Below are 21,949 nucleotides of genomic sequence, written 5' to 3'. Positions count from 1 at the left end.
ACTGACAGAACTAATACACTGTATTAGTGATTATTACTTTGTGGTGACTGATATCTGATATTTTTGTCAAAAGTTTATTTTTAATAAATGAAATGATAATAGATTCCCAGGCCAAGTGGTTGAGTTCTTAACAAAGGAATATTTTTTGCCATGACACTGCAGAATTTTGGTGACAGACTGCCACCAAAGCAAAGGGTAATACTAATAGCCAGACGTTCTTCTTTAGAAAAAGTAAAAGTTCATTTTTGGTAAACATAACAACAGAAAACCAATGTTAAATGAAAGAGTTTGCTTTTATTTAAAATAAAATGCATTTATATAGTTTTTAAACAACAGGATGTTGAACGATACTGGTAATCCACTTCTTGGCTCTTTTCTGGCTTATGTAGGATTTGGAATTCTCTAACTAGCATCAAGGCAGAATGCAAGAGTGCAGCAGGCTAGAAATGCCAAGTTCTGAAAGTCAGAGTGAAGGACACTGTGGCGTAATCATCACTAGTTATAACAAAATCATACTTAATTTAGCAGAGATAAAAAATGCATTGTTATAATTAGTTTCTACCAAGTTGATATACATAGTTTTAAAAGCATATAATTAATGGTGATACTTTATCTAAGCCATTTTCCCTGGCTGATCAGTGATACTAGTTTTAAAAAACTGTACAATTTTATAAAATTTGTGTTTGTACATTAGTTATACAAAATGCATACTTCATAGACCTTTACTTCATATTATAATGCAAAAGTTGCATATTTTAGGCAGATAGTGAATATGCTGGTGAATACTGCAAGTATTTTATACAATATGGTGTAAGAATAAAAATAAAAACACAAAAAAATGGAAAAGGTTAAGAGAGATAAAATAGGTATAACAGAGTTAACATTATTATCCTTCAAGTTCAAACACAATGACTCTTCCAAAATTTCAGGCCATTTAGGTAGCGATAAAATAAAGTCTAAAACACGCTACTTCTAAATATGAGGCCAAATTTACATATACAATAAAACACACAAGTTAAACATGATAAATAGTCTTCATATAGTTTAAGCCCGGATGGCATTATAGTAAATGGTTTGTATTTCTTACAATCTGGCTAGCTTAAATTGATGAAATTTAGTTTTTGATCTGCTCATCACCTTGAGGTTTACAGCTATAAGCACTGTTTGTCACATACTGTTGTCCATATGTAGTATCATGATTGCTGATTAATGGATGTGCCTTTTTGTGTACATAATAACTTTTGATAATTAATCTTCTGATAAGGTTAAAAAATTTTTCATGATAAGAGATACATTTCAAGCTTACTTTATTAAGCAGCATATTTCAAATAACAGCTTTTAAAGTTAAATATTGATAATGGCTATGAGGTTTCATTATAAAATACATTCAACTCACACCCAACCACTTGTAAGTTTGTAGAACATCTCTTCATCTAAACTTTCATTTTGGTCTTTGGCACGTGTTGAGAGGAATATGTAGCCTCCAATGAACTCATGAACAACTTTACAATCCACCTCAGTACAAATGAAAGACAATCGCACTTCATCAGCAAACTCTACTGTAACCTAGAACGAAAGGTAAAAGAGGCTTAAATAGCTTTGTGTATTCAAATAAAGCTATTTGTTAATTCCATTAATTTTTATAAATGGAATTTTCCATTAATTCTAGCAGCAGCTTTGTTTTTCCTTCCTAATCTGTCTTGATTATAGTCACATCCATGTCAGACAGCTTTATTTGGCTGAAGATAAGAAAATTTATATTAAATATTTACAAAGTTAGTGGTACTCAAAATATTTACTATTTAAAAAAATTATAAACTAATAATGCCTTTCAGTTATATAGGTTGCTGTTCAGTAAATAAATCATGCTCCTCTGTTTAATCTTTTCATGTTCTAGAAAGAAAATGAATGCAAAAACATTTAGGTCATTAAGTTACAGCTTTCCCAGTCTCTGAATCTAAGCTGGTGATTCAATTAATGAGAAAGTCTCTTGAAGTCCTGGGAGAAAATCTACTTCCTGTGTTTCATTTGACATTTGCTTTAGAAATTTAACCTTTAGGTCTCGGAAACCTTAACATCCTAGAATTGGGAACTATAGAATGGCACTGCTAAGGATTTATTAAAAAAAAAAAAATCATACCATGACACTAAAGGATACTATTACTCTAAATCAAACTTTTCAAATTATCTTTTTACATAACTTGACTATATCCCTAAAATATGTTGTTAAAAATTTATGAACTCTGTTCATTTTAAAATACCAATGGACCCCAATATCAAATGACTAAAATGGATACGAAGAGGAAATGGCCCTGGACCTTGATTTCATTGCTATAAGAATTTCCATTTGAGGAAACTCTCTACCAACACAGGCTGGTACCTTCCCTTCAACTTATTTTCTTACAATCACTTAGAACTGTGTTGCCAAACTCAAAAGAATCTATAAATAAGTATCCCTGTAGGTTGTATATTGAGTTAGTTTTAAAATGTAATAATATCTATGTTTTATGGCATTTTTATTTTGTTAACTATTTCCCAATTACATTTTAATTTTGTTTGGGGTGGGTAGAGCCAAGATGGCAGAGTAGAAAGATGAATATACTCTAGCTCTTACCCCACAGCCCATAAAATACCTTTAAAAAATGACTCAACAAATTCTAGAGCAGCAGAAGCCACAGAAAGACAGAGTGAAAGAGATTTCCAGCCAAAGGTAACCTGGAAGGCTGACAGGAAAGGTCTATCGCATGGGACACTTAGCAGAGCAGAGCCCAGCCCAGCCCTGGCTGTGCCGCACTGGGAGGAAGAGGACCGAAACAGGCCTCCAGGGCAGAATCCCCAGCAGGGAGGGTCTCAGATCCCTCAACTCACAAGCGCCAAAGAAAGCTTCAAAGGTCAGTGAGAGGGCTTTTCCATTTGGTCAAGAGGGGAGCAGGGCCCCTCCCCAGCACAGGTCCCAAGTGGCAGGCGCCAGCATCCATCTGTGAAGCACTTGGCCTAAAGCCCCTGGGGCAATTGAGCAGCTGATCTGAATCTCAGCCCTGAGCATGGACAGTCCTGGGGTGAGGAGGAGCACTATGACCCTCCTCTTGAAAAAGGATTCAGAAGTCAAGTAACTGGCTCAGAAAATGCCCAAAAAAGGGGAAAAAAAATAAGACTATAGAAGGTTACTTTCTTAGCGAACAGGTATTTCCTTCCACCCTTTTGGATGAGGAAGAACAATGCATACTGTCAGAGGAAGTCAAGGCTTCTGCATCCAGTACTTCCAAAATGAATATGCAATGGGCTGAGGCCATGGAAGAGCTTGAAAAGCGAGTCAACAGCTTGCTAAAGAAGACCCAAAAAAATACTGAAGAAAATAACACCTTTAAAAATAGGCTAACTTAATTGTAAAAAGAGGTCCAAAAAGCCAATGAGGAGAAGAAGGCTTTAAAAAGCAGAACTAGCCAAATGGAAAAGGAAGTTAAAAAGCTCACTGAAGAAAATAGTTCTTTAAAAAATGAGATTGGAGCAGAGGGAAGCCAATGACTTAATGATAAACCAAGAAATTACAAAACAAAACCAAAAGAATGAAAAAAATAAAAGATAATGTGAAATATCTCATCAATTTTGTTTGGGTCACACTCAGGAGTGTTGAGGGCTTCATGAAGCCTGTGAGTAGCATGTTTTATAAATTTAGTCTATAGTACAGAGAGGTTAAGTGACTTGCTCAGGGCCACACAGCCACAGTATGGAAGAACTTGAACCTAGGCCTTTCTGTCTTTGAGGCATCTGTATTTGTTATCATTTGATACTGGAGCACATTAGCATTTAAAGATAAACAGAGTTCCTTAGTCTTGAACAATGCCACACTGCTTTTCTTTTATAAAGAAAAGAAGTGTGGTTTCTAAACTTAAGGATATTGCAGTAACAGTGATGTCTTTAACAATCTTTTATACTTACTCTACTTTCCTGCAAAAGGGCTACATAGATTAAGAGAAAAATTTACCTACCATTTTTATTTCCCAGTTTACATTCCACTGTTTCATGTTGCTGAATCTCCATGTTTTAATTGCATCTCCAGTGCTGGCATCCATCCTAATCAATCTATTATAGGCAATGCCAATCAGTTCTTCTTTCTTGCCCCCCTGAAATCTGTAACATTTATTTATATAAGTGAAAGATACCCATATAAAATATCTTATTTTCAGTTACTCAGTGGGCTTAAATAGGTGGACATGCTACTAATTTAATAACACTGAAGTGTACATTTTATTTTTGTAGGAGTGAAGCAGAAAACCTGGTGAATTTCTTTTTTTCTGTATATATAAGATCTGTAAAAGTCATAAAAACATTACATTTTAGTGGAGCTTAAGATTTATTATTAATCATGGTGTGTTCTTAAGCAGGAACATCATTTTAGTTAAATTTCTTAATACCATGATTAGTAAAAGAGATATAATTCAATTTAACGAGTATTTATTAAGTGCTTTCTATGTGTCAGGCACTGTGCTAGATGATGAGGACACTAAGACCAAAAAAAACCTCTAAAAAAATGGTTCGTGTCTTCCACGCAAACAGGAAAGTTAGGGGGAGGTTTTGGGGGGTGGAATTTGGGCATTTTGAGATGTCTAGCTGTCAATTGTTTTATGGGTCTGGAGGTCAGGAGGAACCTATGTGCATAAATTTGGTAGTCACCTGCACAGAAATGATAGTTGAACCCATGGAAACCGATGAGATCAGCAAGAGAGTTAAGTCAGTCAATAAACATTTTTTTTAATGCTTTTTTTCCTAGTTACTTGTAAAAACAATTTTTAACATTCATTTTAAAAATTTTGAGTTCCAAACCCTCCCTTTTCTGCCCCTTCCCCCAATTGAAAAGGTAAGCAGTTTGATGTAAGTTGTGCATGTGTAGTCATTTAAAACATATCTGGATGTTAGTCACGTGAAAGAAAACACAGACCAAAAAAATCCCAAGAAAAATAAAGAAAAAGTATGCTTCAGTCTACATTCAGATTCCATCAATTCTTTCTCTGGAGATGGATAACATTTTTCATTTTAAGTCCTTCAGAACTGTTTTGGATCATGTATTGCTGAGAACAGCTAAATCATTCACAATTGATCGTATAATATTGCTGTTACTGCACACAATGTTCTCCTAGATCTGCTCATGCCACTTTGTATCAGTTCATGTAAGTCTTTCCAGGTTTTTCTGAAACCACCGTTTTCATTATTTTTACATTACAATAGTGGTCCATCACAATCATATACAACCACTTATCCAGTCATTCCCCAATTGACAGATGTCTTCTCAATTTCCAATATTTTGCCACTATTAAAAGAGCTGTTATAAATATTTTTGTACCTCTTTTTTTTTTTCTTTTTTATCTCTTTGGATATAGATCCAAGTGGTATTGCTTGGCCAAAGAATATAAATGGTTTTATAATCCTTTGAGCATAGTTTCAAATTGCTCTCCAGAATGGTTGAATCAATATACCATTTCACTATGTACACTTCAGTGTATCGATTTTCCCATATCTGTCATTTTCCTTTTCTGTCATATTAGTCAATCTGACAGATGTGGAATAGTAGCTCAGAGTGTTTGCAATTCTCTAATTAATATTGAATGCCTCTAATCTTTATAAATTTGATTTAATTTTCTCTTATGTGAGAAATGAGGCCTTTATCAGTGACACTTGCTATAATTTTTTTCCACAACTAAGATTATCGCATATTTTCCTCCATTCTATCTCCATTTATTCTATTCTTTCTCTTCTTCCACCTGTCCATCCTCAAAGTATTTTGCTTCTGACTACCACCTCCCCCAAACTTCCCTCCCTTCTATCAGCACCCACCCCCTTCTATAATCTCCTTCCCCTTCTAGTTTTCTGTAGGGTAAGATATATTTCTATACCCAACTGAGTATGGTATGTTACTCCCTCTTTGAGCCAAGTCTGATGAGAGTAAGGTTCACAAACTGCTCCCCTATCCCACCTCCTCCACCTTCCCCTCCACTGCAAAAGTTCTGTTGTACCTCTTTTATGTCAGATAATATACTCCAGTCTACCTCTCTTTTCCTTCTCCCAGTGCATTCCTTTTCCTCACCCCTTAATTTTATTTTTTATACAATTATCCCATCATATTCAATTCACACCTGTATCATCTGCAATCCCTGCAAAGGACTAGGGGGAGTTGTTTTCTGATTTCTTTTAGATCATGATGGTTCTCTGTAATTTTGCAACACTCCCTTTCAATTCTTTTTTGGCTCTGCTTACTTCATTCTGCATCAATTTATGCAAGTCTTTCCTTGATTCTCTATATTCATCCATATTCCTTGTTTCTTACACCATGGCTTTTTTTTTTTGTTCATGTATCGCAATTTGTTTAAACCATTCCCCAACTGATCAGCATCTACTTGTTTTCCAGTTTTGTTACTAAAAATGTTCCTATAAACTGGCGAATATGGGAACTCTCTTTTTACCAATGTCTTCCCTGGGAAGACATACTGGAATCTCTGAGTAAAACTGTATGGATATTGTAGTCATTTTATTTGCATGTTTCCAAAAATTGATTTTTGGAAACTAATTTGTAACTAATTTACAGAAACAATGATCCTGTATTCATCAGATCTAATAACCTTTTCTCATTCTTTATCTTTCTTGAATCATCTGCCATTTTTGAAAATGTTGCTCCCCCTGTTTTCCTGAGTGCTCTCTGTTCTTTAGGTTTTTGTGACGCTGCTTGCTTCTGGTTCTCCTCCTACTTGCCTGCTCCTTCTCAATTTCCTTTGTTCTACTGGCATTCATGTGACATCTACTAACCACGAACGTTCCTCAAGGTTCTGTCCTGAGCCTTTCCTTTTCCCACTTTCTCACTTGGTCACTGAATCAGTCCCCATGGGCTGAATTATAATCCCTCTAATGCCTCTCCTAAGTCACACCACTAACTTCTTTCTGGACATCTCAAATTGAAGGTCCTGGAGGCATCTCAAATTCAATAGGGAAAAGAGAACTCATTATCTTTCCCCTCAAACTGTCACCTCTTCTGAACTTTCTTATTACTTCTGAGAGTACCACAATCCTCCCAGTTACCCAGGCTTAGTGCCATTCTTGACTTCTTGCCCTCACTCATCCCATGTAGCCTATACGTTAATATTCCCTTCATGTCATTTTCTGTATATGTCCCCTTCTCTTCATTAACACAACTACCATTGTAGAGCAAGTAGGCTCAGAAGCCTTCAATAATGCAACAGGCATCTAATCAAACTCCTTGTCTAAAGTCTCTCCCCCTTTAGAACTTCTTGGGAGATAAGGGTCTTTGGATTTCTTTGTTTACTGTGCCTGATATATATTAAGCATTTAATAAATGTTTGTGGACCTGACTATTCTGGAGGTGGGGGTGGAAATAGAGAAAGGAGAGTGAGGAGTGGTCAGAAATATAGGAAAACCAGAAGAGAGCAGTGTCATGAAAACCCAGAGCAAAGGAGGTCAACATTGTTAACTCTTGCAGAGAAGTAAAGAAGCATAACAACTAGGTGAAAGCCAACAAAGTCAGCACTTCCTAGGTTATTGGTTACCTCAGAAAGAGAAGTTTCAGTTGAACGTTCAAGTAGACTGCAAGGGGATGAAAAGTAACTGGAATGTCAGGAAGTGGAGGCAACAAATATAGACAGTTTTTTCTAATAGTTTGGAGATGAAAAGCAAGTGGACAATGGTTTGAGTGGATGCTGGGGTCATATGAAAGTTTTTAAGTATGAAGAAGATGTATTTATTGGTAGTAAGGAAGAAGCCAATGTAAAAGAAGAGAACAGAAATTAAAGAGGATGAGAGAGGGCAATCTGCTAGAGAAAATGGGATCAATAGCACACATAGAGAGTCTGAACTTGACAAGGAGAAAAGGTCACCTTTGAGGATCAGAGACAAAAGAAAACAGAGAATGGAAGATGATGTTAAAGGTTAGGTTACAGATGTGGAATTAGAGAGAAGAGAGAGCTCATGCTAGATGACTTCATATTTTTAGTATAAATTCATAATTTTGAATTTGAAGCTTATAGTAGTACTTAGCAGAGTCACTAACCTTGCAATAAAGTGTGTGATGCCAAATTCTGGTAAAGACTGCCAAGCTTGAATAAATCGCATTTTGGCTTCAATAAGACTCATCTGAGCTACATTTTGATGAGCTTCCAGGATTCTTGCTGTGATCTGTATATAATTAAACATCACCTTTACTATTAGTTACTTATCTTTAAAGAATTGTTGTTATGCTAAAAATATGCATGACAAGAATATGAACTAATTAGTTACATAATAAAAAATTGGTATTAATATCTAATGCTTAATTCCATATATTACCCCATAACAAATATAAAAAACATTATGAGACATAGCTGCTACTTGAGATGTCTATTATAAGTTAAAGTATGGCGATGCTTTTATGTGAAATAAAAATAGTTATTCTGTCCTACATGATGTTTTCTCTAAAGAATAAATTTGGCTTCAAAATCTAAGTATGGAATGAGTTATTGAAATGAAAGTTTCTAGCAGAAGATATTTGTTAGCAGTTTTTCAGTATTTAAATAACTAGAAAGCATTTTTTAATTTTTAAGTAACCAGAAAAAACTGTAGCCTTTTTTTACATTACACATATATATGTGTGTGTGTGTATACACACACACACACATAAAACCAGTGTAGATACAAGAGTAGTGAAATTATTCTCTGTATGTGTCTACTTTTAAATACTGTGAACTTACCAAATCTCTTATATAGCCTGGCTGTGGATGGCAATGGAAGGAAAGAAAAAAGAAGCAGAAAGAAAAAAAAAGGAATCAGAAAATGGCAACAAAGCAAAGAAAAAGTCACAGTCAACTGCAAACCAAAATTATAGCCAAAAATCATGCAAAATTCCTTAGGAAGAAACCAAGCAAAATGAATGTAAGCATGAAAATGAAAACAAGGAAGCACAGATCCATTTTTATTTCAGAACTATACTAGGAACTATTTGAAATCATTTAAAAATTTTGTGTTACTAAAACACTAAGCTTCTAACATGTGCACACCATTTGTGGGGAGAAAATACACAAGAGAAAAACACCACTTTTTATCTCGTTTCCAAGCTATAACTGGTTATAGTAGAACTCATTATTTTTAAAAGAGAAAACAATATAAATATTCAAAATAGTTCATTACCTCAAAGGCAGTAAAAGGTAATACCATCCATGCACTACTCTTTCAGATAAGTAAAATAAAAAATCAGGTGCATTAAAACATTACAATGAACATACTGTTTCTAAAATTAAAACAGTAAACCAAAGCCTTCAATTACCACCTGCTTTTTGAATCCTTTTTCCTGGAGAGAGAAAAAAAGCACTATTGTCTAAGACTCCAGGGACTATAGACATAAAAAAAAAGTATCCTACTCAAGCAGACAACATTTATCAGATGTAAAAGCTGAGCAACTCTTGTTTTTTTTTAATTTTTATTTTTTTACAGTTTTCAATTTATTTAGTTTTAGTTTTCAATATTCACTTCCATAAGTTTTAAATTTTGTCCCCTCCCTCCCCAAGATGCATGCAATTTGATAAGGGACATACATTCCTATTAAACACATTTTCATATTAGTCATGTGAGCAACTCTTTTCTTAAGACAATCAGTTTATTATTAGTTTAAAATACATCTATGGCAAGTCTTATAGTGTTAATCTTTGTGTGGAATGTGAAATAGATTTAAAAGACTAAGATGAAATTAAATTTTGACACTAATGATTCAAAAGTATGCAATGCATCTCTGATCAATATGGACTAATAGGGGTAAAGAGTCATAAAGAGTAATCGAGTTCAGTGGTTTTCAAATTTTTCAGTCTACAAAGTACTTTGGTGCAATAAAGTCCTTATAGACCTCCTCCTCATTCCCACTTAGTATTGAATAAATAAAAATTAATTGATGGCAAGAATGCTATGCTGTGCCAATGAAATAAGTCACTGATGACAGAAACAAAAGAATAAAGGATATAATTCTTTTAAAACATTACTATAAAAAGAAACCAAGATCTGTATGACTGGGAAGGCCTTTAATATAGGTCTTGATTTATGGCCCACTGACTATTCTGAAAGATAGATAACTATGGCATCTTAAAGATCTATGGAAAAAGGATTTCATAATTTGATTTGAATATCATTAAAATGGTTGGTAGCTCTTGCTAACATATTTAAGCTTCTTACATGATACTAATTTGATAATGACATAGCATGTATACTAATTGCTAAAAGCTGTGGATCTGCCTTGATGGTTTTTGAAAACTTATCTTTTAGAAACTGTATCCTATAAAAATATCTCTTTATGGAGTATTTTTTGAAAGAATTATAATGAATTTATTCTTTGCTTGACTTTTTAAAACTCTAATCAACATTCCATAAATATCTCTAGTATAGCATTTTTTCCCTTCCTTACTACTTTCCTTACCACATATTACGTGAAAATCTCACTGTAACTTGAATCTTCTGAAATGCCAAGATGAATGCTGAATGACTGAAACTTCTGAGAATTTCCTTCAAAGGAAATTTATTTTATTAATTACTATTAAAAAGGGAATTTAAAATCTAAACTGAGCGAAACTACATTTAGTTTTCTCTGTCTACCTGGTATGAAGCAAAGAATGATCATCAAGAATTCTAAGTAAAAAAGAAAAATAAAGCTAAATTTGAATTCTAAAGACAAAGACAACAAAACTGTATTAAAGAAATGAATACCTGTTTATTTCTGTACTTCTTTAGGTATCGAGGTGACACCAAACATTCAGGATTAATATCAGTGGTGACTTGTTCTGGTATTAACTGAGGATCTGGATTCAAATGTTGCATCTTCAGAAATGAAAGAATGTTCTGAACTTCTAAGTTATAAGAACTGTCTGCCATTGTCTTGCCCTTGGAGGCTAATCTGCAGGCTGCCATCCAGTGTGCATATTGTTTTTCCTACAATTGCAGAGAAATTTAATAATAAAATTTAAGTAAGCATAAGTACAACAAAATTTAAATAAGCATGAAAAACACAGTAATAAAGATGAGTTTCATTGATTATATGGACCCTACATATGAAAGTGAGAACCAAGATTTATATTGTACTTTAAATGAAAAACTTACATTGTCGCAACGAAGCCAGATTTCATTCATACCCTCTGCGACTGGAATTAGGAGCTTAATATTAAATTTTTGACCTGAAATGTTTACATCTGGAGTAACTTCACATCCTATAATTTAAAATGAAAAAATTATTTTTATTTTTTTAAAATTACAGTAAGTATGTCTTCCACACAAACTCATTAAGGATAGCTTAAATTTACATTTATAGTATTCTGCTTGTGGTGATCTAAATGTTCTTTGGCACAATTATTTTCTTTATTAAAGGAATTCTCATCTTACATAGGTATTTACAAGTGATTTCTTTAAAGAGCAATTACTTTCAAAATAAAATGTGAATTACAAAAATTTCTGGCAGCTAAGTGACACAGTAGATAGAGGGCTGAGCCTGGAGTCAGAACTCATTTTCACTGAGTTTGAACTCATCTTCGAGTTCAAACAGACTTACTAGCTGTGTGACCCTAGGCAAGTCTCTTAATCCTATTTGCCACAGTTTCTTCATGTGTAAAATGAGCTGGAAATGGCAAACTATTCTACTATCTATAAATCCCAAATGTGCTCATGAAGAATCAGACATGACTGATACAACTGAACAGTAACAACAAATTCAATTCACAATATTTTAGGAATAAATTTGTTAAAATGATATACAACTGCATAAATGAGAAAGTGGGAAATAAAACTCAATTTCAGAATTGCTTTTTCTGGGAAAATTTTCAGGAGTAAAGATTCTGTTAATTACAGGAATCCATAGTGTTGATATCTTAATACTAATACAACTACGGGAAACGTGAATCAATCAATGCTTATTTCAGAGACCACACAGGATAGGAACTCTGTATTTTGTTGTGTGTGGAAGATGATATGGTGAAAGTTCCTATTTTTATAGCTATCAGGAAAGAATATATGAGCTCATAAGGAAGTTCACAACAGAAAAAAATGAGATAAGTTCAAGAAAAGCTTCACTCAGAAATCATAATTCTAATTTTCATCTGAGAATAACAGAAGAAACTTTTGAAATCTGGTATCTGTGGAAAAAACTTCAAGAATATTACCAAATCACTACCTCTAATTCTTCTGTGAAGAAAATTCAAAGAATATATTCTTCTATGTACAAAAATATATGAGATGAAAATATGAAAATCTATCCCTAGAATTTCTTTTAAATGTTCCTCCTTACTATTAAGTGAAAGTAATTAAGTATTTTGTTTTAAAAGGTATACTTCTAGGCTGCAGGCCTATAATAAAAATTAGCAAGGGGAGCATTACTGATTCAGTTTAGTGATGTCAAACTAGAATACTAAAGTTAAATAAATTATTCAATGAAATAGACAAATAAATGTGGCAACGATAACAACAGTAACAATAACAGCTAACATTTATATAAGGCTCACTATGTGCCAGGCATTGTGCTAAGTGCTTTACAATTATTATTTCACTTCATCCTCACAACAGTTCTAGATGGAAGGTGCTTTTATTATTCTCATTTTACAGATGAAGAAACTGAGGCAAATAAAGGTTAAGTGATTTTCCCAGGGTCACACAGCTAATAAGTGGCTAAGACTGAATTTGAACTCAGATCTTCCTGACTGCCCTAAAGGAGGTTACATTCTAATAAAAGCTTATGGCGATCAGGTGAAAGTATTAATGATGGGACAGAGTGTTTGTGGGCAGAAGAGTATGAAGCAGTGGATAGGAAGCAACTGAAGATTAGAGAAACAAGAAATGATTATGGGAATAATCTGCTGGAAGAGACAGGAGGGGAAAAGTTTAAATAGGGAAATTAGCCTAGATAAGGAGTCTTCAGAGACTGAAAAAAAAAAAAAAACGGTGAAAGGGAGAAGGTAGAAGTGAGGTCAAGGAGTTTCAAGAAATGAAACAGGGAAGAGGGAGTTTATGGCAAATGGACTGTTGAAATGTACGTAGTGATCCTCAAGTTTCCAGACTGATTTGCCTTCCAGATAGTGTTAATCTGTCTTTCGTGAGGGACGTCAGCAAGTTTGCTGCATGAACTTTGATCCCATCCCCTTTGCCTCTAATCTTATTATGCAATGGCTTGTCCTCTTTTGGAGGTGTGGGCTTATTAGGATTGTCTTTTTTATTAAAAAAAGACTGTATTTAAAAGTAGCCCTGATTCAAATATTGTGGACTGGTCCCTTGTGGCCAATCCACCAATACAGTACTTCTGCCTTCGTGTTTTTAATAAACTTTAAATATTCCCTACCTGAGTTTACTTCATTATTGAGGGCAAAAGCCCAAACAAAGATTTTCTTTTAACAGGTCTTCTGATGAAAAAGTGAAAGACTTAAGAAGATTTAGAAATGCCATTTTAGAGAGTGTGATGATCAATTAGGGAAGTATAAAAGAACTGTCTTGCTGAGGGTCCAAATGAGATTATGTAAGTTTGTAGTGGATCTAGTCAAATGTAGTGTATCTAGGCAAAGCAGTTCATCATTCAATAGCAGGTGAGTACATACAAAGGAGAGAAGGTGGTTGGAATAATCCTGAGTTAGTACTAGAATGACAACAGGACAAAGAAAGAATATAAAAGATCAAAGAATTCAAAGAGTATATGTCGAACTGATTAATGCTTGGGTCAGCTTTGGAAAGGGAGGAAAGTGAAGCTAGAGTAGAGATGATGGCCTGAGAAATCACTGTGGAGTAGAAGGATCTGAGGTCCAAATAAAGATATAAAATAGATTTTATGGAGAGAGGGAATGACAGAAGATTATGGATAGATGGTGGAGGACAAGAAATGTCACTTCAAAAAGCAGTGAAAAGTGGCTGAGGAGAAAACAATGCTTCTTATAAGCTTGGTGACACATCTAGCTAAGTAAGATTTTTGGGAGAACACTTGAAGTTGAAATCAAATGGACAACAAGTGGACAAAAATGTCAAAAACATCACCGTTCTATTGGTGACTGGCATCACTACAATTAGATTGTCACCATTATACATGTACCATGTGAGAAAATGACAGGATCCATAAGATGATGAAGTTACGAAGAGGAACTAAGCCTCAATAAAAATATATAGAAGAAATCCAATTGAAAATGATATAACTTTACAAGCACTCAAGGACCAATTAATTTTCAAGATACTCCCAAGAGGAAACTACAAAATAATGGAGAAAATTACAAGATGATTTAGTCAAGAAAATGTAACCAGAAAGGCAATGATAACTACCAACTCACATACCTTCTTTTTCAACTCTATAAAATTTTTATGATGGTTAATGTGTTTAACGTGAGGATCCCCAATTATAAAAAAAAACAAAGATTCCTCTATGTCTACCATTTATTGATTAAAAGTGTTTCCCTTAAAAAAACAACCTGGAATGTTCTCAGACCTGGTAAACTCTCTGGTTCTTTTAAATTCATACAAGAATCTAAGACTTATGTAACTATATAGAAATAACTATTCGATAATCCACAAAGAAATGATATCAAGGTGTTAAACCTAAGATGTTTGCCACTGCTATGGTAAATGGTTTAAGAAGCAAAGGATTCTTTATTGATGTCCAAAGGCACACAAAAATTTCATTAAAAATTTTTTTACTGATTTTTAAAAATAATTTCTGAAAACATTCCTCTCCTTTTCCTGAACACAATTTTTTAAAAATTGAAGAAAAAAGATGGAAAAAAATAGCTTGGTCAAACTAAGCAATACATCAACTGACTCAGACACCCACACTCTCTGGCAAAGAAGGAAAAGAGGTGCATTTTCTCAACTCTTCTCAGGGCCAGTGTTGGTAATTATAGTCAAATAGTGAGTCAAGAAGCATTTATCAAATGTTGATTACGTGCCAGGTAACGAACGTGTTTAGCATTAGAGATACAGAGAAAGCCAAAATCAGTTTCTGCCTTTAAGGAACTAATGCTGTAGTAGAGGAGGCAGTAAGTACATAAATACATACAGTGTAGATGGAAGGTAATCTACACGGATTGGGAAAAGCCTATTGCCTAAGTGATCATTCCAGGCACAGAAGACAGGTAATGCAAATATCATCTATGAGGAACATGAAGTAGGTCACTGTAGCTAGACCACAGAATACACATGGAGGGAACCAAAGAATATAAAGGAAGATAGGAAAGGGCCAGGTTGTAAAGCATTTTAAATACCAAACAAAGCATTTTATAGTTAATCCTCGAGGAATAGGGAATCGCTGGAATCGACTGATTATTAGGGTAACATGGTCAAACCTATGCTTTAGGAAAATAATTTTGGAAGTTGTGTGGAAGACGTACTAAGAGTGGAGATACTTGAGGGAAGGAAACTAGCTAGAATCTTATTGCAGGGGTCCAGGTGTGAGATAATGAGAGCCCACACTGAAGTGGAGGCTATTCAAATGGAAAAAAGAACATATATGGAAATGTTGACACGAGTTGACAAGATTTGACAAGTTGCATATATGGGGTGAATGAGAATGAGGAGTCAGAATAAAAGAAGTTTTAAGACTGGGAGATTAGGAAGATGATAACGTCTTCGCAGTAATATAAAAGGTGAGAAGAATGGAGGGTTTGAGGGGAAAAGATAATGAGTTCTATCTTTGACATGTTGAATTTAGATGCCTATAGGGCATCCAATCTGAGATGTTCAAAAGGCAGTTGGTGATGTGAGACTAGAGCTTACAAGAGAGACTAGGGGTGGGATATATAGATCTGGGAATCATCTTGTGATGATGACTGAACCCATGGAAGCTGATGGGATCATCAAATGAGGAAGAAGAGAAAAGGGACCAAGACAGAGATTTGAGGGATATTCATGATTAATAGACATGACATGAATGAAGATCCACCAAAGGAAACTAAAGAGTGGTCAGATGGATAGGAGAAGAACTAGGAAAGAGCAGTGTCACATAACCTAGAGAGGAAGGAGATCAATTTCTTTCCAAATGTCAAGTCAAGGAGGATGAGGATTTAGAAAAGCAATTTAGCAATTAAGGAAACAATGTTAATTTTGGAGAGGACAGTTTCAGTTGAATAAGGTTAGAAGCCAGAGTGTTAAGAAGAAAGGAAATAAGAACACCTAGAGTAGATAGTTTTTGCAGTTCAGTTCAGCTGAAAATGGGAAGATGTCATCCAGTGGGGATAGTAGGACCAAGGAAGAAGTTTTTTTTTTAATAAGGATGAAGGTGACATGGGCATGTTTTTAGGCAGAAAAAAAGGAGCCTTTACAAAGGGAGATACTGAAGATGAGAGAGAATGGGAGGCAATTTGTTAAAGAAGACGGGAGAAGATGGGATCAATGTTATATGAAAAGGAGTTGGCCTTGGCAAAGAGAAGGGCCACGTCTTCTAAAGCAGTGAAGGAGGATACAGTGGAGGAAGAGGTTTGAGCAGTGTGAGAAAAGGAAGAGGAGACAAAAGAGAATTTTTCGTAAATGGCCTGAATTTTTTCAGTGCACTATGAGGTGAGGTCTTTATGGAAGGTGTGAAGATAAACAAGGTTTGGAAAGGTGAAATGAAGGTTGTAGAGAGTGGAATGCCTAGCCACAGTAAAGGTTCAGTTGAGATAATACAGCATAAATTTTCACGGACCCAGTCAAGTTTTGTGATTTTCTCTCTCTGTTAAGCACTGAAGGAGGCACATGATAGTAGGGATTCAGTGTGGAGTTTGACAAGAAGGCAAGAGAAATGACAAACACAGCTGATAGTCTTGTTTTTTGTCCTTCATTCTCAAAGAGGACCATGACATCAGAAGAATGATGCCATGACTTGCAAGTGAGTTGAATTTAAGTGAGGGAGGGCTGTGCAAAGTTACCAGTTTCACTTTCTCCTCCGGAACCATCTGGGTCCAGTGGCACGATACAAATCAGGATGACTGGAGATGGCCCTGAATACAGTGGGAGACCCTGGTTTTTTTAAGCTAAATTCTCATTTTGACTGAGTTCAACACTTATTTGGGGATTAAGACTGGTTAAGAGATGAGCCGAGGAATGGCCCCTTTTATCTAATTTTAAAAAACTCAATCTGGTAGGTGTTTCTGGCCAAAATAGAAACAATTATTATTTATATTCACTCTGAACCACCAGGGCCCAAACAATGACCACTAAGTGGGCTTGGGCTGGGACCTATTGTTGGCCAATCAATGAGAGCCAGAGTGAATTGCATTTAAGGCATGATCTTTAAGAAAGAAATCTAGCCTGTAAACCCCAAGATATCCTAGGTTTGAGTCATCAAAATTTACATTCCTTTGGTCAGAGCACCCATAGATAAGGGTGTGTGATACCTCATTTGGAAGGGAGAGGTAAGAGGAAAAAGGGGAAATGAGAGAAGAGGGCAGGAGAGGGGAGGAGAGTAGGAGAAAGAGGAAGAGGAAGAAGAAAAGGAGGAAAAGGATTGAGTTGCCCAACTGGAACTGTTCAGTGGGGCAGCTCAGATTACTCACAGGTTGTTGTTTGTCCTTTATTCTTGAAGAAGACCATGACACTAGGAAGATGATGACCAAAGGATAATGTAGAGTTAATGGGAAGGAAAATAGGTAGTGCAGGAATGATACTTTGGGGCAGAGAAAAGCCACAAAGTTACCCGAACTCTCCCCAGTTTCCCTTGGGAACAATGTTAAATTAATCTTCTAAATGAATTCTGGAGTAACAGAACCCACAAAAAGACAGAGTGAAACAACTGTCCAGCTTAAGACAACTTCAAAGGACTTCAGAAAAATTATGTCTCACTTGCATCAAAGGGAACTGCAGTCTAGTGTTTACAGTGCCTGAGCAAGCCAGTGGGAAGCTCTTAGCTACAGCACGGATCAGCAACTGAGGCCCCTGGTTCTGGCTCAGCAGGTCAGTTTGACAGCTGGTCAGCTGTGAGGCCTCCAGTTCCAGCATGGAAGGTAAACTGCAAGCCCTGGAACACCTGGCATAAGAGGCATGACTAGGCTGGGCCAGTGCCCAGCCCTTGAGGTCCCAGCACACAAAACCAGTGACCAGGTCCCTGGCCCCTAGCACAAGAAGCTTGGACAACGCCTCCCCCCCCCCATACCCCAGAAGTAGAGCTCAACTTTGAAAGAAATGAAACAGAATAGAATATGAGCAAACCCCACCCCCAAAAGAGCCCTGATCATAGGAAGCTATTATGGTGACAGGAAAAATCAAAACACACTCAGAGGAGGACAACAATATCAAAATGCCTATGTGCTAAGCCTTAAAGGAGAATATGAATTGGTCTCTAGCCCAAAAAACCCTCTTGGAAAAGCTCAAAAAGGATTTTAAAAATCAAATGAGAAAGGTACAAGAAAACTAGAGAAAAGTAATGACAGTTACATAAGTAAATCAACAATTTGGAAAAGGAAGCACAAGTGACTGAAGAAAACAATTGCTTAAAAAATAGAATTGGCCAAATGGAAAAGAAAGTAGAAAGGCTAACAAAAAAAAAAATTCCTTAAAAATTAGAATTGGGCAAGTGGAAGCTAATAATTCTATGAGATGTCAAGAATTAGTCAAACAAATTCAAAAGAATGAAAAAAGCAGAAGAAACTGTAAAACACTATATGTAAAGTGGATTTTAGTGTATGTAGGGTGGATTTTGTTATTCTTTTTTAGATAATAGTTCCCAAGATCCATGGCCATAGTAATCTCTAGTTCCCAAGCTCATGGTTTGTAAACATCTTCATCACATTCGTACATCATATTATAATGATAAATAATAAGCATTTGAGTTCAGGTGGTATGTACCCACTGTGACTCTGCAGTGAGATAGAATGATGAATTAATGTTGACTTATGAGGCTGTTACTGGTAAACTGCCTTCTTTATCTGTTACCCTATAAATCAAGTGGGCACTGGTCAGTAATTGGGGAATAGGAATGCACAAGGGGAACGTGCATGTGTGTTTGCCTCAATCAGTTCCCACTGAGGTTTACGGGGAAATGCACAAGCTGGAATGCTGTGTGTGCCTTAACTGTCCCCCATTAAGGCTTGGGAGGATTTTTTAATGTGTATTAGTTTCGACTGGCCTCCCTCAAGACTTAGGAGACCTGTATGAGTAATAGCTCCTACTACATTTTCACTGGCTCCTGTGAGAAGAGTAATCAGTGGATGCTGTAGGAGTTGGTGCTCCCATCATCAGCAACCTTCTTGAGAAGGCAAGAATAAAGTAAGCTTACTTAACTGCTTATTATGTCTTCCATCCTGTCTTCCTATCTGCCTGGATCAAGTGAACCTGCTAGAATATCTGCTAGAAAAGCTCCCACTCTAGTCTCTCCTATCTGACCTCACTGGAAAAATAAGTGATCTGAAAAATAGATCCAGGGGAAATAATGTAAGACTTACTGAACTACTTGAAGGTCATAATCAAAAGAGGAGCCTGGACAGCAACTTTCAAGAAATTATCAAGGAAAACTGCCCTGCTATCCTGGAAGCAGAGGGCAAAATAGTCATTGAATGAATTCACCGATCACCTCCTGAAAGAGATCTCAAAATGAAAACTGCAAGGAATATTGTAGCCAAATACCAAAACAATCAGATCAAGCAGAAAATACTGCAAGCAGTTAGAAAGAAACTTCAAATATCATGGAGACACAGGACATCACATGATTTAACAGCTTTTAAATTCAAGGATGAGAAGGCCTAGAATATGATATGCTATAAGGCAAAGGAGCTTGGATTACAACCAAGAATCAACTACCCAGTGAAACTGAGCATAATCTTTCAGGAGAAAAGAACATTCACTAAAAGGGGACTTTCAAACTTTCCAGATGAAAAGACCAGAGCTGAACAGAAAATTCGATCTTCAAATACAAGAATCAAGAGAAGCATGAAAAGGTAAATGGAAATGAAAAAAACATGCTATTTAGTAAGGTTAAACTGTTTACATGGGAAGATGAATCTTGTAACTCTCAATAACTGTACCTTTATTAGGGAAGCTAGAAGGAGCATACATAGACAGATAGGGTAGGTGTGTTGACACTGATGTGATGACAAAAAAAATTAAGGGGTGAAAAAAAGGATTGTACTGGGAGGAGAATAAAGGGGCAGAAAGGGTTAAATTATATCATATGAAAGGTGTGAAAGACCCATTACAGTAGAGGAAAACCAGAGAGTGGATGAGCATTGATTGAACCTTAACTGTCACTGGATTTGACTCAAAGAAACATTAACATACACACTTAGGTATAGAAATTTATCTTAGCCTATAGGGAAGTAGGAGTGGAAAGGGGAAAAAAAAGGCAAGGGGGAGCTGACAGAAGGGAGTGCAGACTGAGGGAGGTGGTAGTCAGGGAGGAGGAACAGGTTGAAAAGAGAGAAAAGTATGAAATGGGGGGAAAATAAGATGGAGGGAAATGCACAGTAATCATAACTGAATGTGAATGGGATGAACTCTCCCATAAAATTGAAATGAACAGAAGAGTTGATTAAAAACCATAATCCTACAATATGTTGTTTACAAGAAACACATCTGAAGCAGAGAGAAACACACAGAGTAAAGGAAAAAGGCTGGAGCAAAATATATTATGCTTCAGCTGAAGTTAAAAAAAAGAGCAGGGGTAGCAATCCTGATCTCGGACAAAGCAAAAGCAAAAGCAGATCTAACTAACAGAGACAAGGAAGGAAACTACAGCTTGCAAAAAGGTACCACCAACAATGAAGAGCAATACTAAACATATATGCACCAAGTGGTATAGCATCCAAATTCTTAGAAAAGAAGTTAAGGGAGCTGCGGGAAGAAATAGACAGCAAAATTATACTAGTAGGGGACCTCAACCTCCTCCTCTTAGAACTAGATAAATCTAACCACAAAATAAACAAGAATGAAGTTAAGGAGGTGAATAGAATTTTAGAAAAGTCAGATATGATAGACCTCTGGAGAAAACTGAATGAAAATAGAAAGGATTAACCTTTTTCTCAGTGGTACATAGCACCTACACAAAAATTAACCATTGAGGCATAAAAACCTCACAATCAAACAGAAAAAGAAGAAATGTTAGCTGTATCCTCTTCAGATCATGATACAATAAAAATTAAATGTTTAAAGAGCCATGGAAAGGTAAATTAAAAATTAATTGTAAACTAAATGACCTAATACTAAAGAATGAGTGGTTCAAACAACAAATCATAGAAGCAATCAATAACTTTTTCAAAGAAAATGACAACAATAAGTAACATATCAAAATTTATGAGATGCAGCCCAAGCAGTTTGTAGGGGAAATTTTATCTCTCTAAATGCTCAAATGAATAAAATAGAAAAAGAGGAGATCAATGAATTGGGTGTACAACTAAAAAAGCTAAAAATCTCTTATTAAATATCAAATTAGAAATTCTGAAAAATCATAGGATTGATAAAATTGAAAGAAAATCATTGAACTAATAAATATAAGTGCTAGTTTTATGGAAAAAAACCAATAAAATAGATAAACTTTTGATTAATTTGATTTAAAAAAAAAGAACACCAAATTACCAGTATCAAAAATAAAAAGGATGGAAATTAACATTAATTAGGAGCTATTTTGCCCAACTATATACCAAAACAATCTGACAATCTAAGTGAAATGGATGGATTTATACAAGGAATGTAGTCTGGTTCAATATTAGGAAAACTATCAGCATAATTAACCAAGCTAATCATAATTAACCATAATTAACCAACAGAAATCATATGACTACATCAACAGATGCAGAAAAGCTTTTGACAAAATACTGCACCCATTTCTAATACAAATACTAGAGAGCATAGGATTAAATGGAGTTTTCTTTAAAATAATAAGTAGTCTCTACCTAAAACCATCAGCAAGCATTATCTGTAACTAGGATAAGCTACAAGTTTTTCTAATAACATAGGGCTGAAACAAGGATGACACCTTTATGTCTTTGATCTCCTTGGGGTATACTCGTAAGCT

The 21,949-nt window shown here is 35.4% G+C and overlaps 1 protein-coding gene across 8 annotated transcripts in view; it reads right to left on the bottom strand.

The window, feature by feature from the left end:
* Window positions 1-274: 274 nt before the first annotated feature.
* FERMT2 (FERM domain containing kindlin 2) overlaps window positions 275-21,949 on the bottom strand; it is a 139,902-nt gene continuing 118,227 nt past the window's right edge. For 6 of the 8 annotated variants that reach the window (XM_072629691.1, XM_072629696.1, XM_072629694.1 and 3 more), the window contains 6 exons: window positions 11,116-11,222; window positions 10,726-10,947; window positions 8,730-8,750; window positions 8,054-8,178; window positions 3,990-4,131; window positions 275-1,566 (listed from right to left, as the gene is read on the bottom strand). In XM_072629691.1, coding sequence (XP_072485792.1) covers window positions 1,393-1,566; window positions 3,990-4,131; window positions 8,054-8,178; window positions 8,730-8,750; window positions 10,726-10,947; window positions 11,116-11,222 — 791 coding nt within the window. In that variant the 3' untranslated portion in view covers window positions 275-1,392. The remainder of the gene's footprint in view (window positions 1,567-3,989; window positions 4,132-8,053; window positions 8,179-8,729; window positions 8,751-10,725; window positions 10,948-11,115; window positions 11,223-21,949) is intronic. The other 2 variants (XM_072629695.1, XM_072629698.1) reach the window with 1 other exon arrangement.

This window comes from Notamacropus eugenii, chromosome 1, assembly GCF_028372415.1.
Source record: "Notamacropus eugenii isolate mMacEug1 chromosome 1, mMacEug1.pri_v2, whole genome shotgun sequence".
Classification (NCBI taxonomy): domain Eukaryota; kingdom Metazoa; phylum Chordata; class Mammalia; order Diprotodontia; family Macropodidae; genus Notamacropus; species Notamacropus eugenii.
The sequence above is the reverse complement of the archived record's forward strand: the minus strand, read 5'-3'. Positions and strand labels throughout refer to the sequence as shown.